The following is a 13,711-nucleotide window of genomic DNA, read 5'->3' on the forward strand; positions in this document are numbered from 1 at the left end:
GTACCAACCACTGTACCTATTGTACCAACCACTGTACTTGTACCGGCTGAATCAAGAGCTGAACCTGTTGTACCAGCTCTATTGCATGAAGACCCGTGGTTTTTAGGAAGAATCAATACCCACACGGAAGTATATGGATTATATTGTTGGCTCGGCATTTCTACATCCTGTGTTCCGGCTTGGTTGCCCCGTGTTGGGCTGTGTTAAGGCATTTGTATTTGGATAATCTAGCATCTCCCGTGGAGAGAGTAAGGCCCTCAAAGCTTATACATGATCTTTTCTCCTTGGGTAATAAAATACTCCAAGGACAGGGTTGGCCCATTCCAACCTCTCTGCGGTGTCACATGTGCAAGCTCCATTTTCAGCATTTGTGGATGTTTTGTCCAGCTTTTATGATTTATGCAGATGATGGATATGTGTTAAGGCTGTGGCCATGTTTTAATGTTTTAATATGCATTGATGGTATCAACAAGTGTGTCAAAGGCCCTAGTCCCCCGGGCACCGCGAGTTTCATTGGTGTTGCCTATTCTTAAGACCAAGGAAGATATCTTCCATGCGGACGAGTTTGTTTGAGATTTGGATGCAGCCTTTGCACATGTACGAAGGGCTATCAAGTCATCTCAAGCCAAGCAAAAGAAAGTTGCAAATAAACACAGAAGGAAGGTCACCTTTGAAGAAGGGGATTGGGTCTTTTTGCGATTTGAAAAAGCGAGACTTAGAAAGTCTGAAGCTAAGGAGCACAAGGAACCCAAGCCTGGCCCCAGATACTATGGACCTTTTCAGGTTACTGAGAAGATCAACGATCTATGCTATCGATTGGACCTTCCAGATCATTGGAGGATACATAATGCCTTCCATGACAGTTTATTGGAACCATGTACAAGGTTACCCCCAGACGAGCCAATATTAGAAGAGCCAGAAGAGATTGTGAGAAAAAGAGAAAAGACAGTGGTCAGAAAGTTCCTCTTGGAATTCGAGAGTTATTCGCTATTGGACGCGAAATGGATGCCAGAGGAGTACTTCTAGGACTATCCAGATATACTTCGAGCTTATGAGCATTGAGGAAGTGGTTGGTCCAGATGTATCTGAAGTGCAGATATGGATGTCTTGCGATCAAGACAGATTCAAGAGGGAGGGATTGTACCTCCATCCCTCTTCATTGTATATATATTGGACTAGAATTGATCATTATTTAGCTTCTAACGGTTACTTGGACACGCTCTAGTTGGATGGCAACAATGCTAGATGACCCATTGGACGGCAACGATGCCAGATATCTTGGACTTCGCAGTCGGGCAATCATTGCGACCAAATGGCCCAGATGACTGTATTGGATTTCGCAGTCAGGCGGTCATTGCGACCAAATGGCCCATATGATTGTATTGGATCTCATAGTCGGGCGGTCAATGTGACCAGATGGTCAAAATGACTATGGAAGAACTCTCAGGCGGTCCTAGTAACCAGATGGCCTTGAGGATAGTCTGAGCGGTTTCCTCGAGAACCACATGGCTCAACACGATTTCAATGAAACCAGACAAGATAATCCATGAACAGGAGGATCATTACTTGTGCACTACATACTGATGTATGTTTGAATTTCTTTGACTTTGTGTGCTGTTTTTTGATGTGTGGACAATGCTTGGATTTATGGCATGTGATAGTCCACTGGGCTCCAAACTACCTGGAATACCCAGTCGACGCGAATGATGCATACTTGTTTGTTGACTAGCTTGTGTCTAGTTTTTGTAGAAGGTGAGTATGCATTTATTTTATCTAACACATGTGACAGGCCATAACGAAGTACCATCAAGAACAAAGTTATTGGTCAAAGAAAAGGCATTGAGATGTTGCAAGATGGGCAGATGACACCACAGATATGGGAAAGACCAGTTGCACACACTCACCAGATGGGACTAGTACCTTGAAACATATGGATGTACTTGATGTACCAATAACATATGGATATACCAGGAACATATGGATGTACTTGGAAGATATGGACATGCTTGAAACACTTGTGGTCCGTAGTTGAGGACAACTACAATGTAAGAGAGAGAGAATGTAACTATTTGGCCCTCCCAGCTCTTTTCACATGATGGAACTCATGCTCGGACTCATGGACAGGTTGATGGATACATGGGAACACGGTTTCTAAAATTAGCATTGAACAAAGCACCATTCTTGGTCAAAAAGCAAGAAAAAAGCAAAAAGTCTATGTTGAACAAAAGCTAAGAGCACCATTGGAAAGTGGACATCGAACTAGATCAAAAAGCTAAAAGCCACTTTTTCAAAAAGTAACTCTAAGGCCAAAAAGCAAGGCCTTGAAGTTGTAAAAGCACAAATCAAGAACTTTCACTATTATTAATAATATTTAATAAAGAAAAATCAAAAGCAAGAAGATAAAACAAAAGCAAAGCTTGGGAAAAGCAAGCACCCCTATCAAGTATATAAGAAGCTTGTACTCTCTTGGAAAGATCATAAAAATTTTGGAGAGCCATCTTGGAAGGCTAGATAATCATCTTCATCATCAAAATCTCCCTCTCCACTCTCCACCTCCATCCTGTCCTGCAGAGCTGCTGCTGCTTCAAAACCCCCACCGCCGTTGACTGAGCCGCCACCACTAGCTGATCCACCGCAAGCGCCACTGCCGCCTGCCGCTTAGAAAATCCGCTTGCTGCCTCCTACAACTCCGCTGTCCCTTTTGTAGCGCTGCCTACTGCCTCTTGCAATACCACCGCCTAGAGGATAGCATTGGCTTCCTCAACATCTATGCTCCGAACGCTGCTGCACGTAGAGCCCTCTTCTAGAGCTCAGTACGGCAGGCCCTCCCTAAGGTTGACTTTTGGTGGTTGGGCGGTGACTTTAACATGATAGAGGCAACACAGGACGGGCTTGGAGGTGGCACGGCCACAGTTTCAAGAGCAGAGTACTCAACTTGGGAGGAGATGATTCTCGCAGTCAGGGGACAGGACCCTTGGCATCTTCCAGAGTTTGGGCATAGCCCTGGGAGCCTCTGCTTTTCGAGATCAGATAGGAGCAGCACCGGCCCCTCTCTAGACTTGATAGGTTTTATGTTGATGAGTGCGCTTGCAACCGAGGAGGTATGATTCGTATTTTGGTAGGTACCTCCTTTTCTTATCACGCCCCAGTTATTTTGTCCTTAGAGGACCCTTGGAGGCATGACAGGCATGTGAGCTCGAGGATTCTAGACAGCCTCATTCAAGACCCCGTGCAGCAGGATAGAGCAAATATGAGCGAGATTGGATTTTCTTTCAAGCTCTACTACATGCACATTGGATGAGGGCTTAGGGGAGATTAGCAGTTTCTTGCAGGAGGCAACCTTGAGCATATTAGAGGATTTTCGGGAGCAGGAGGGGTTTGAGGAGTAGTCTTGCCTCTTTACAGCGACTTTAGGAGAGGTCCCCGGATAGCCAGTGGATCAAGAGTCAGCTCGCCGCCGCTATTAGATCCATAGAGGAGAGGAGGGTGGAGTACAGAGATCATGCTAGGGCCTCTTTCTGGACACAGGTAGACGACAGTCACAAGGGATTTCTTTGAGATAGTTGGACCCCACAGGAGGAGAGATGGTATTCGCAGGTTGCGTGGCCAAGATGGAGCTATCGTTGCAGACCCCCCCCCCCCAGGTGTGAGCCATCGCCACGAACTTTTTTCGATCCCTCCTCACTGGCGCCCCAACATCTTCACAGGTGGTGGACGCACGCGAGAGGGTTTGGCGGCATACGAGGGAGGTGGTTCCCCTTCTCTTCGGTCAGTTTAGCACCATTTACTGCTGAGGAGCTTTTGGGAGGCGTCAGCTTTGGCCGGGATGTAGCAAGAGGACCTCATTGTGCTTCTCCTAGATTTCAAGAAAGCATAGGATGCCCCCTTCTTTGCATATACAGCATGGCTAGGCCGCAAGATCCAGATGCCTGAGATAGATGGCACACCAACAACAGTAGCACATTGGCAGTCACACAAGGCCTATCACAACGCTTCCTTTCAGATTTCTCGAAGAGGCTTTGGGACAGTTTTCGGCCTAGAAAGATCACACTTTTTCTTTGGTTGATGGCACACAAGAGTTTGGCAGTCGGTACTTGGCTGGCAGTTGGAGGTCGGTCAACGGCTTGTCCGCGATGCGGCCACCATCAAGAGTCTCAACAACATTGCCTTCGGAATTGCCCGAAGGCTCGGCATATTTGGCAACGGATTCTCCGCATCTTCGCTATGGACAGGGTATCAACCCGGATCATCACTTGGGGCACTATCGCTTGGGCCACAGAGGCTAGAGCGATCATGGCTTATGAGGAGGATGGGGGAGGACTAGCCCTTCAGGTCTCTCACCATCGTATTGCAGCAATACCAATCACAGCCCCCCCCCCTACGGGTGACCGGAGGCCAGGCATCACAACCCAGCACATTTGGCGTGGTAGACGTAGTGAGGCCAACGAGGATACCCACACTCCGCCGGCTGAGACCATCAAAAGCATATGGCTCGATATCATTCACCCCCTCCGTGGTTAGTGGGGGAAGTTACACGGAGGTTCTAACCGCATGCGAAAGCGGTGGGAAGCCTTCTTAAGACTATGGAGGCCTGGCCCTTTCCTCACATATAGAGGCGGTGACCCCCTTCTTGAGACTTTGGAGGCCTGGCCCTTTCCTCACAGAGCGGCCAGCCAGAGGAGAAGCATCTCTTCCCCTCATGATCACTTGTTTCCCGCCCTTATATGAGGCGACTTTGTGTTTAGCCCTTCATGGTTGTACTTAGCCCTTTGTGGCTGTTTATCTTTAACTAATTGAAGGATCTCTTTACCGGAAAAAAAAAAAAAAGAGGAGGGGACTAAGGGCAAGTCAATCTGTAGGTCTGCTGCCCAAGACTAGACTTTGGGCTGCCCAAACCTGCCCAGGGGCTAACTTACTGGACAAGAGGCTGCCCAACTGGTCCAAGCTGCCTGGCTGCCATGTGGGCTACCCAATGTATCTGTGGAGGTGCCTGGGGATTGCTAAGCCTACCAAGGATCTGTCTTGGTGACATGGAGGTGTGCCACACTCACGGTTGGTTTAGAGTTATTCGACTTTTCTCTGTGTGTATCATTTCAGTAAATACGTTAATCTCTAGGAGGGAACGGTGATGTTACACTAAGCCTTTGTCGCAAACAAAGACCACACCCCCATCGATATACTCCTTATTTGACTACTTATGTGAAATCTTTTGATATTAATACAACCCCGTCCCTCACACATCATGCCAACACTTGCCTTCCCACTAGAGCTTGTAGCTTGGGCCTCATGCTGTTTATACTTCTTTGTAGGCAGGCTGCTAATTTTTCAGCTCTTCAATAAATTGAAATGTAGTTCGGTAGAACTAGGAGTGGAAAAAGTTTCAACTGCCCATTTATCGCTATTTCACACCTAAGTCTGAGTTTCATCTGCCCATTTATCGCTATTTCACACCTAAGTCTGAGTTTCAAGTGCCAACATGTTTATCATCCACATTTCCTGTCAAAACCAATCTAAGCTGGGTGCCTTTGATGATGGGACATCAAATCTCTGCTTCCCTCTACATCAGTAAAGTACCATTAGGCTGTACACATTGCCCAAAACTGTTTCCGATTCGCATCCCATCAACTTCCTTCATAGTTCTTGCTTTCTCATCTTCCTCTCTCTTTCGAGTTTCATGGTTCTTGTTTGGCCATCACATATATGTCCCTAAAGCCTGAAAAGGCATTCCCTATATCAACCCCTCAAAAAATGTCATTTTTATTCCATTCCTCATTTCCTCTGTACTGTTCAAGTTTCTCAAGATCACAACTTTTTACCTGAATATCCGACGCAGGAGCTGGGCAATGAGATTTGATCAAATCCTTTGAGATATACCCAACACCTCCATTCCAATTATCTGGGGGCTGCAATAAAGCCAATCACTATGACTTAAGCGCCTCCAAATACAGATCTTAACATGTTGACAACTTAAAATCTTGACATAATGAAAGGGTACAACATTTTTATTTTAAAAAACATATGTAGCACCTTCTCCAATACATAAATAACTGAAAATCGACCAGGATAGTTTTCCTGGAAGCTGTCAAGTTGCTCCTACAGACAGACACACAGGCCCAATGCAAACTTAAGCATCAAAATACTACACACAGTTTCCAGGAAAACATAACGCAAAAAACACATGATGCATGTTAGGGCACAGAGCATCCAAAACCAGTCCATACCTTCAAAAGGATATCCTCATGGGCAACATTGGCATAAAGAAGAAAAATCTGAGTTTTGTCTTTTGGATTCTCAAGTATCGCTCTGGCAACCTGAGACACATAGTATACTCAGATCTAAAAAACACCCTTTCACACAAAAGCCACCCATTCCTCTATATCTGAACCCACACAACATATACCTGGAACATGGGAGTGATGCCTGTCCCTCCAGCAAGCATCCCAAATGCCCTCACCTGGCCTGGCGTATAACGGAAACGACCCTGCAAATAGTAAAGTCCACAATTTCTACTGGCTGTTACGAGAAGGAAGCCTAGTCATGTAATACTAGGTTCTTACAGATAACTATATACACAAACCTTCAACCATTACTCTTTATTTGAAAACACTGCCTGCTGCTAGAGTAATGTTAGGATCTAAGAGATTCACAGGTCACACCTTCGGACCGCGTACAGAGAGAGAATCCCCGACTTGAAGCTTACTAAAGTGATGTGACATCCTACCTTGGGGGTAGATCTGTGAAAACAACACCACATTTCAGAACTCTCCTTGAAGCATACGTTAACAGAGGGGCAAAGACATTTAGGTTAAGAGCCCTGAAAGCTATGCTTACTTTGATGACCAACTCAAAGTAGCCAACATCTGAGTCCAACGTAGTAGGAGTGTAAGGTTTGATGACTTCTTCACGGTCTTTATCTTGGCCCCTACACAAAAAATTCAAGGTCGACACCCATCATCTGATTAGTGCTCTTACTTGCACAACATCTGACAATTACTGAAGCACAAGGTAGTAAAGAGTTCTGATGCTAAAGAGTGTTGATGACTGAGTTCTGTATCTTACAGACAGCTGACATGCTGACCAATCGGCAAGCCAAGCACGGAGGTTGGGGTAGGCAGTGCAAATCGGAACTTGACAACGTTGTGGCTAACCTGTGTGCGCTTCACGACTCTAAAGCTTCGCCATGTCTCCGGGTCCAAGGAGCCTGCATTTTAACCACCACAAGACAAGTCTCTGAGAAGGCCAGAAAAAAAGCATATCTTTCATGCCAAGAAGCAAACACCCGTATGTGCGCCAGTTTCTCGAAACCCTAGATAAGCCAAAAATAAACAAACAAAGAATACGACAATCATGTGCTTCGCATGACTCGGAGCGATTTTGAAAACCCTAGAGGAACAAAATGTGCATACCCTAGAAAAGTCATAGCATCGGTACGCACCCTGCAAGATTGAAACCCTGAACAGGAAGTAGACCTAAAATACTGAGATGCGCATAGCCCTGACACACCTTTTGGTTTCTTAGGAGAGAGGAAAACATAGGCCGCGCCCGCTAGAACGGCCACAACAGCCACAGCAATGCCAGCCATGACTGCAGGATCTTGAGGAAGGAGCTCCATGATCGAGCCCGCCATCGTGCCCAACCGCGAGGGTAAGATCTGAGCAACACGCAACACAAGAACAGCTGTGTCACTCCTGCTGATTACCACGCACGCAGAACGAACGACTGGGTCTCGTTACCTTAAGGCAAGGAAGAAGACTGGTCAGTAGGTAGTCACGACTCACAGCTCTCCCTCCCCTTTCAACTTCGTCGAAAAAGCAGGAAGAGTCAACTCTCACCCAAAAAGCCTACAGTTCTGCGAGCAACGCACACTTAATATATCTACTAGTATTGCACCAGCCCGTTGCTGCGGCCGACCAAGGTCTCCAGAAAAGAACTATTCCCTCTCTACAACCATCTCTCTCTCTCACACACACACATACACATGCACATGACCCTCTCCCTCTCTCTGCCACGTACACACACTCTCAAATGTTGAAACTCTCTCTCTCTCTCTTCTCACATGCACACACAGGGTTCGGTAAAAGACGGGTTCGCTTTAGCCTAGAACTTGTTCAACTTTTAGAAAATCCTTCTCAAATTCTTATGAGAAGGAAATAAAACCTTTTCAAATTTTACAAGTTTTAGTTATATTTTCTAAGTGCATAGAAAATACCATCTCAAAATAGCAATTTCCTTCTCATTTAGTGGTGAAAAGGATTTAGTTCCTTTTCCTAAAATTGTTTTCCCGAACCCTGTGCACACACATATACACACCTGCTCTCTCTCTCTCTCTCTCTCTCTCTCATACACACACACACACATGCACACACTCCCTCTCTCTTCTTACACTCTCCCACACATAGAAGCGCTCTCTCTCTCTCTCTCTCTCTCTCTCTCTCTCTCTCTTTTTCAATCTCTCTCTCTCTCTCACTTACACTCTCTCTCTCTCTCTCTCTCTCACGCACACATACACATATGTAAATATATAGTATATACAATATTATGTTTTAGATACATAAACCTATACATAGACACATATACTTATACATATATACATGTATTTAAAAATATAAATACAAACATCGACATAATTTAATTAATTTTGATTAAATTTTAATGTGCGGAGATGGATGATAAGTTGTGGTCACTTTTAAATATATAGATAGATATATCATACACACATCTAAACACACACACACACACACACAAACATAAATATGTATATATATATACATACATATGTATGTATATATATAAATGTAAATAAAAACACACACACACACACATGTATACACACATATACATATATGTTTTCTATTTAATTTATATTTTATTAAAAGATATTTTTTATTCTCTTTCTCTCTCTTTTCACCCTCCCTCATTACATCTCTCTCTCTGTCTCTCTGTCTCTCTCTCTCTCCAGGTCTGCCCCATCTCACTCTCTCTCTCTCAAGCACATTCTACACAGATGTAGATGTACGCACATGCATGCATATACTCTCTCTCTCTCTCTCTCTCTCTCTCTCTCACACACACACACACACATGTACACACCGCACATACACTAATCTAAACGCACACTCTCTCCTCCCACTCTCTCTCTCTCTCTCTCTCTCTCTCTCTCTCTCTCACACACACACATGTACACACCGCACATACGCTAGTCTAAACGCGCACAATCTCCTCCCACACAAACTATCTCCTACATAGAAATTATATGTCGCCTCTCTCTCTCTCTCTCTCTCTCTCTCTCTCTCTCACACACACACACACACATGTACACACTGCACATACACTAATGAAAACACACACTATCTCCTCCCACACAAACTATCTCCTACATAGAAATTCTCAGCCTCTCTCTCTCTCTCTCTCTCTCTCTCTCTCTCTTCACGCACACTCTCTCACATAGAAACTCTCTCTCTCTCTCTCACACACACACACACACACACTTAAATAGATTTACACACATATATATAATTTTAATTAATTAAATTTTAGATTAAATTTTAATGGTAGGGATGAGTGGTGAGGTGTGCTCACTCTCAAATAAATGCATCTTTCATGTAATCTCTCTCTCTCTCTCTCTCTCTCTCTCTCTCTCTCTCTCTCTCACACACACACTCAATTCATACATCCACCTATAATCGTAATAGACCATACAATTATCTTGTCAACTCAACTCATACATCCACCTATAATCGTAATAGACCATAAAGTTATCTATACTCCACCAATGACATTGTGGAAGTAGCAAACCATTCAACGGCTAGTGCAACCTTTTTTATTTTGTGCTCTTACTTTAGAAACGACTCACATCTATGGTCCTCACAAATGACTACCATCAAAGACTTTACTTTAACATTTGTACACTTGGACATTATCTCTTGTAAATGGTGTGCACCAAGGATGATCCTTCTTAGCCCCATGATGCCATCCATCAAACAACTATTTTTTATCCCTTGTGATTAGGTTAGGGTGGGTGACTGACTACAACCATAAACATATGACTCAATGTCCATTTTGTTAATTATCTCATGTAAATAGTTGATGTTATGAGATTTTTATCGTTAGACAACTCTTTTTAATAAGTCTTTTTACATGCATAACCATATAGGTAAAGACATAAATCAAAAAGTCATATGGCCAATACTTATAGGTGAAAATGTATAAAACATATAGGTGTAGACATAAATAAAAATTCATTTAGCCAATCATTATATTAAGGTTTTCATACCTAATGTCCATGGTTAAGATATAAAACCCTAATGGCCTAATGCTTGTCTATAAATTTGAACACTCAAAAACCGTAATGGCTACTACTGCCTATATACACATGCACATGCACACTATTTATATATACATGTTTTTTCTTTAAATGCCTTTAAAAAAAAAGAGAGTCTTTCACCGTAATTAACTATTTTCGATCTTGTTGAGGCATAATTGTTAAAAGAAAACAGCATTTCATTTTCTAGGAAAATTTTTAAACGATCAAATATTTTGTTTTTTTCTCAAAAGCACGCGCATTTTATCTCTAAAAATACTATTTTCCCCTACAATATTATGTTTTAGATACATAAACCTATACATAGACACATATACTTATACATATATACATGTATTTAAAAATATAAATACAACCATCGACATAATTTAATTAATTTTGATTAATTAAATAAAAAATATAAATACAAACATCAACATAATTTAATTAATTTTGATTAAATTTTAATGTACGGAGATGGGTGATAAGTTGTGGTCACTTTTAAATATATAGATAGATATATCATACACACAACACACACACACACACACACAAACATATATATGTATATATATATACATACATATGTATGTATGTACATATACAAACATATGTATGTATATATAAATGTAAATAAAAACACACACACACACACACACATGTATACACACATATACATATATGTTTTCTATTTAATTTATATTTTATTAAAAGATACTTTTTATTCTTTTTCTCTCTCTTTTCACCCTCCCTCATTACATCTCTCTCTCTCTCTCTCTCTCTCTCCAGGTCTGCCCCATCTCACTCTCTCTCTCTCAAGCACATTCTACACATAGATGCAGATGTACGCACATGCATGCATATACTCTCTCTCTCTCTCTCTCTCTCTCTCTCTCACACACACACACACACACACACATGTACACACCGCACATACACTAATCTAAACGCACACTCTCTCCTCCCACACAAACTATCTCCTACGTAGAAATTATATGTCGCCTCTCTCTCTCTCTCTCTCTCTCTCTCTCTCACACACACACACACATGTACACATCGTACATACACTAATGAAAACACACACTATCTCTTCCCACACAAACTATCTCCTACATAGAAATTCTCAGCCTCTCTCTCTCTCTCTCTCTCTCTCTCATGCACACACACACTCTCTCTCTCTCTTCACGCACACTCTCTCACATAGAAACTCTCTCTCTCTCTCTCTCTCTCTCTCTCTCTCTCTCTCTCACACACACACACACACACACTTAAATAGATTTACACATATATATAATTTTAATTAATTAAATTTTAGATTAAATTTTAATGGTAGGGATGAGTGGTGAGGTGTGCTCACTCTCAAATAAATGCATCTTTCATATAATCTCTCTCTCTCTCTCTCTCTCTCTCTCTCTCTCTCTCACACACACACACACACACATGTACACTATTTATATATACATGCTTACATACCTATAGATACACATACATACATAATATATATAAGTGTGTGTATCTATAGGTATGTAAGCATGTATACAAAGATTTCATTGAAAGATGTGAGATGAGATCTTCTTAGATTCAAATTCAAAATTGCATTGGAAGATGTGAGATTTGGCTCCTCCTCACGTTTGAAGGAGGAGTGGGTATTTTGAAATAGCCCCACCTCCTTTGCCCACGTGGAGGGAGGTGGGGTTGTGGTTAATCCTGTATAGATATCTATCTGTCTATCTATACAAGATAAAGCACAAGTGCTAGGGGATTCACATGAGAGTATTAGAAAAGGAGAAAAAGGGAGTTGAATTTGCTTTTGCTAGGGGATCCACGTGGCCAAAGGAAAGGGAGAGTTTGAAAAAAAAAATCTATATCTATATCTATCTATACAAGATAAAGCACAAGTGCTAGGGGATTCACATAGCCAAAGGAAAGGGAGAGTATGAGAAAAGGAGAAAAAGGGAGAGTATGAGAAAAGGAGAAAAAGGGAGTTGAATTTGCTTTTGCTAGGGGATCCACGTGGCCAAAGGAAAGGGAGAGTTTGAAAAAAAGAGAAAAGGGGAGTTGAATTTGAATCTCATCTCACCATTTTCAATAATTTTAAATTTTGAAATCTCACATATTTCGATGCAATCTTTGGATGTAACCTTCTTCATGCTTGGCTCATTTTGTACATTGTCACTTTCAAGTTTTCTGAGCTGTTGTGCTGCAAGGTTCGAACTCTCAAGTAGGTACTTTTCTTGCTTTTTTTTAATAGTTAGATTTTCTTGTTTTTTTTAAATATAGAAGAGCATGCTAGGGGATTCACGTGGCCAAAGGAAAGGGAGAGTATGAGAAAAGGAGAAAAGGGGAGTTGAATTTGCTTTTGCTAGGGAATCCACGTGGCCAAAGGAAAGGGAGAGTTTGAGGAAAGGAGAAAAGGGGAGTTGAATTTGAATCTCATCTCACCATTTTCAATACAATTTTAAATTTTGAAATCTCACATATTTTGATGCAATCTTTGGATGTAACCTTCTTCACGCTTGGCTCATTTTGTACATTGTCACTTTCAAGTTTTCTGATCTGTTGTGCTGCAAGGTCCGAACTCTCAAGCAAGTACTTTTCTTGCTTTTTTTAAATAGTTAGATTTTCTTACTTTTTTTTAATACATAGTGTGCACACCCTGGGAGCATCAGCTTGGCAATGGTACAAACGTTCAACAGAGAGGTTGCCACACATAGAGAGGTACTTTTCCAAGCACATGAGGAGTGATGATGGCTAATAGCAAGTATGGGTCCATGTACAACTTATGCAACACAGGTGCTTCTCGCTAATCTCCGGCCACAAAAAGTGCCTACCAGTCTGCATACGTGCCTATCCAAGTGCCACCGGCTTGCCTTCTAGCTTCGTGTGCTAAGCATAAGAGGCTGGCAATAGTCTTCATTTTCGCGTAGGCGGCTGAGACAGGGCGACACGAGTAGTTATCTGGGAGCAGGCCACACTGGCTGGGAGAGCAGGCAATGGGCACAACACACGAAAGAGAGAGAGAAAATGGACGCATGCGCTGAGTACCACTCTGCCATCGCCCACAACCGCTCAGCCATGCTGCTGGAGCAATCCTCCGATAACATTGCCACAATCCCGGCAATGTCTGCACCGTCACCCTCACCTACTTAACCCTCTTAGATCAACAAGGAAGACATAGCCGCCTCGCCCTCCCCAGGATCATTGCCATGATGGTGGTGTTCTCGGTGCTGATGCCGGCAGCACTTACGTGCGCTTACGTTTACAGGTGATGCTAGCAAAACTAGGGGCATGTTGGCAGTGGAGATGGAAGGTGAAGGCATCAATAACGCCAAACTCGATGATGGTCTCTCTCTCTCTCTCTCTCTCTCTCTCTCTCTCTCTCTCTCTCTCTCTCTCTCTCTCTCTCTCTCT

General features: G+C 42.7%; 1 protein-coding gene across 2 annotated transcripts in view; it reads right to left on the bottom strand.

Moving 5' to 3' along the window:
* LOC147627534 (NADH--cytochrome b5 reductase 1-like) overlaps positions 1 to 13,711 on the bottom strand; it is a 140,929-nt gene that overhangs the window by 23,897 nt on the left and 103,321 nt on the right. The window contains exons 1-9 of one of the 2 annotated variants that reach the window (XM_086814456.1): positions 7,734 to 7,892; positions 7,504 to 7,651; positions 7,060 to 7,201; positions 6,832 to 6,922; positions 6,657 to 6,734; positions 6,401 to 6,481; positions 6,222 to 6,311; positions 6,028 to 6,093; positions 5,817 to 5,903 (exon numbers count right to left, since the gene is read on the bottom strand). In XM_086814456.1, the coding sequence (XP_086670582.1) occupies positions 5,817 to 5,903; positions 6,028 to 6,093; positions 6,222 to 6,311; positions 6,401 to 6,481; positions 6,657 to 6,734; positions 6,832 to 6,922; positions 7,060 to 7,201; positions 7,504 to 7,627 (759 nt within the window). In that variant the 5' untranslated portion in view covers positions 7,628 to 7,651; positions 7,734 to 7,892. Of the gene's footprint in view, positions 1 to 5,816; positions 5,904 to 6,027; positions 6,094 to 6,221; positions 6,312 to 6,400; positions 6,482 to 6,656; positions 6,735 to 6,831; positions 6,923 to 7,059; positions 7,202 to 7,503; positions 7,652 to 7,733; positions 7,893 to 13,711 lie in introns of those variants that run through there. The other variant, XM_086814457.1, reaches the window with a different exon arrangement.

The sequence above is a fragment of the Cibotium barometz genome, chromosome 20 (genome assembly GCF_041138505.1).
Source record: "Cibotium barometz isolate CiBa-2024 chromosome 20, ASM4113850v1, whole genome shotgun sequence".
NCBI lineage: Eukaryota > Viridiplantae > Streptophyta > Polypodiopsida > Cyatheales > Cibotiaceae > Cibotium > Cibotium barometz.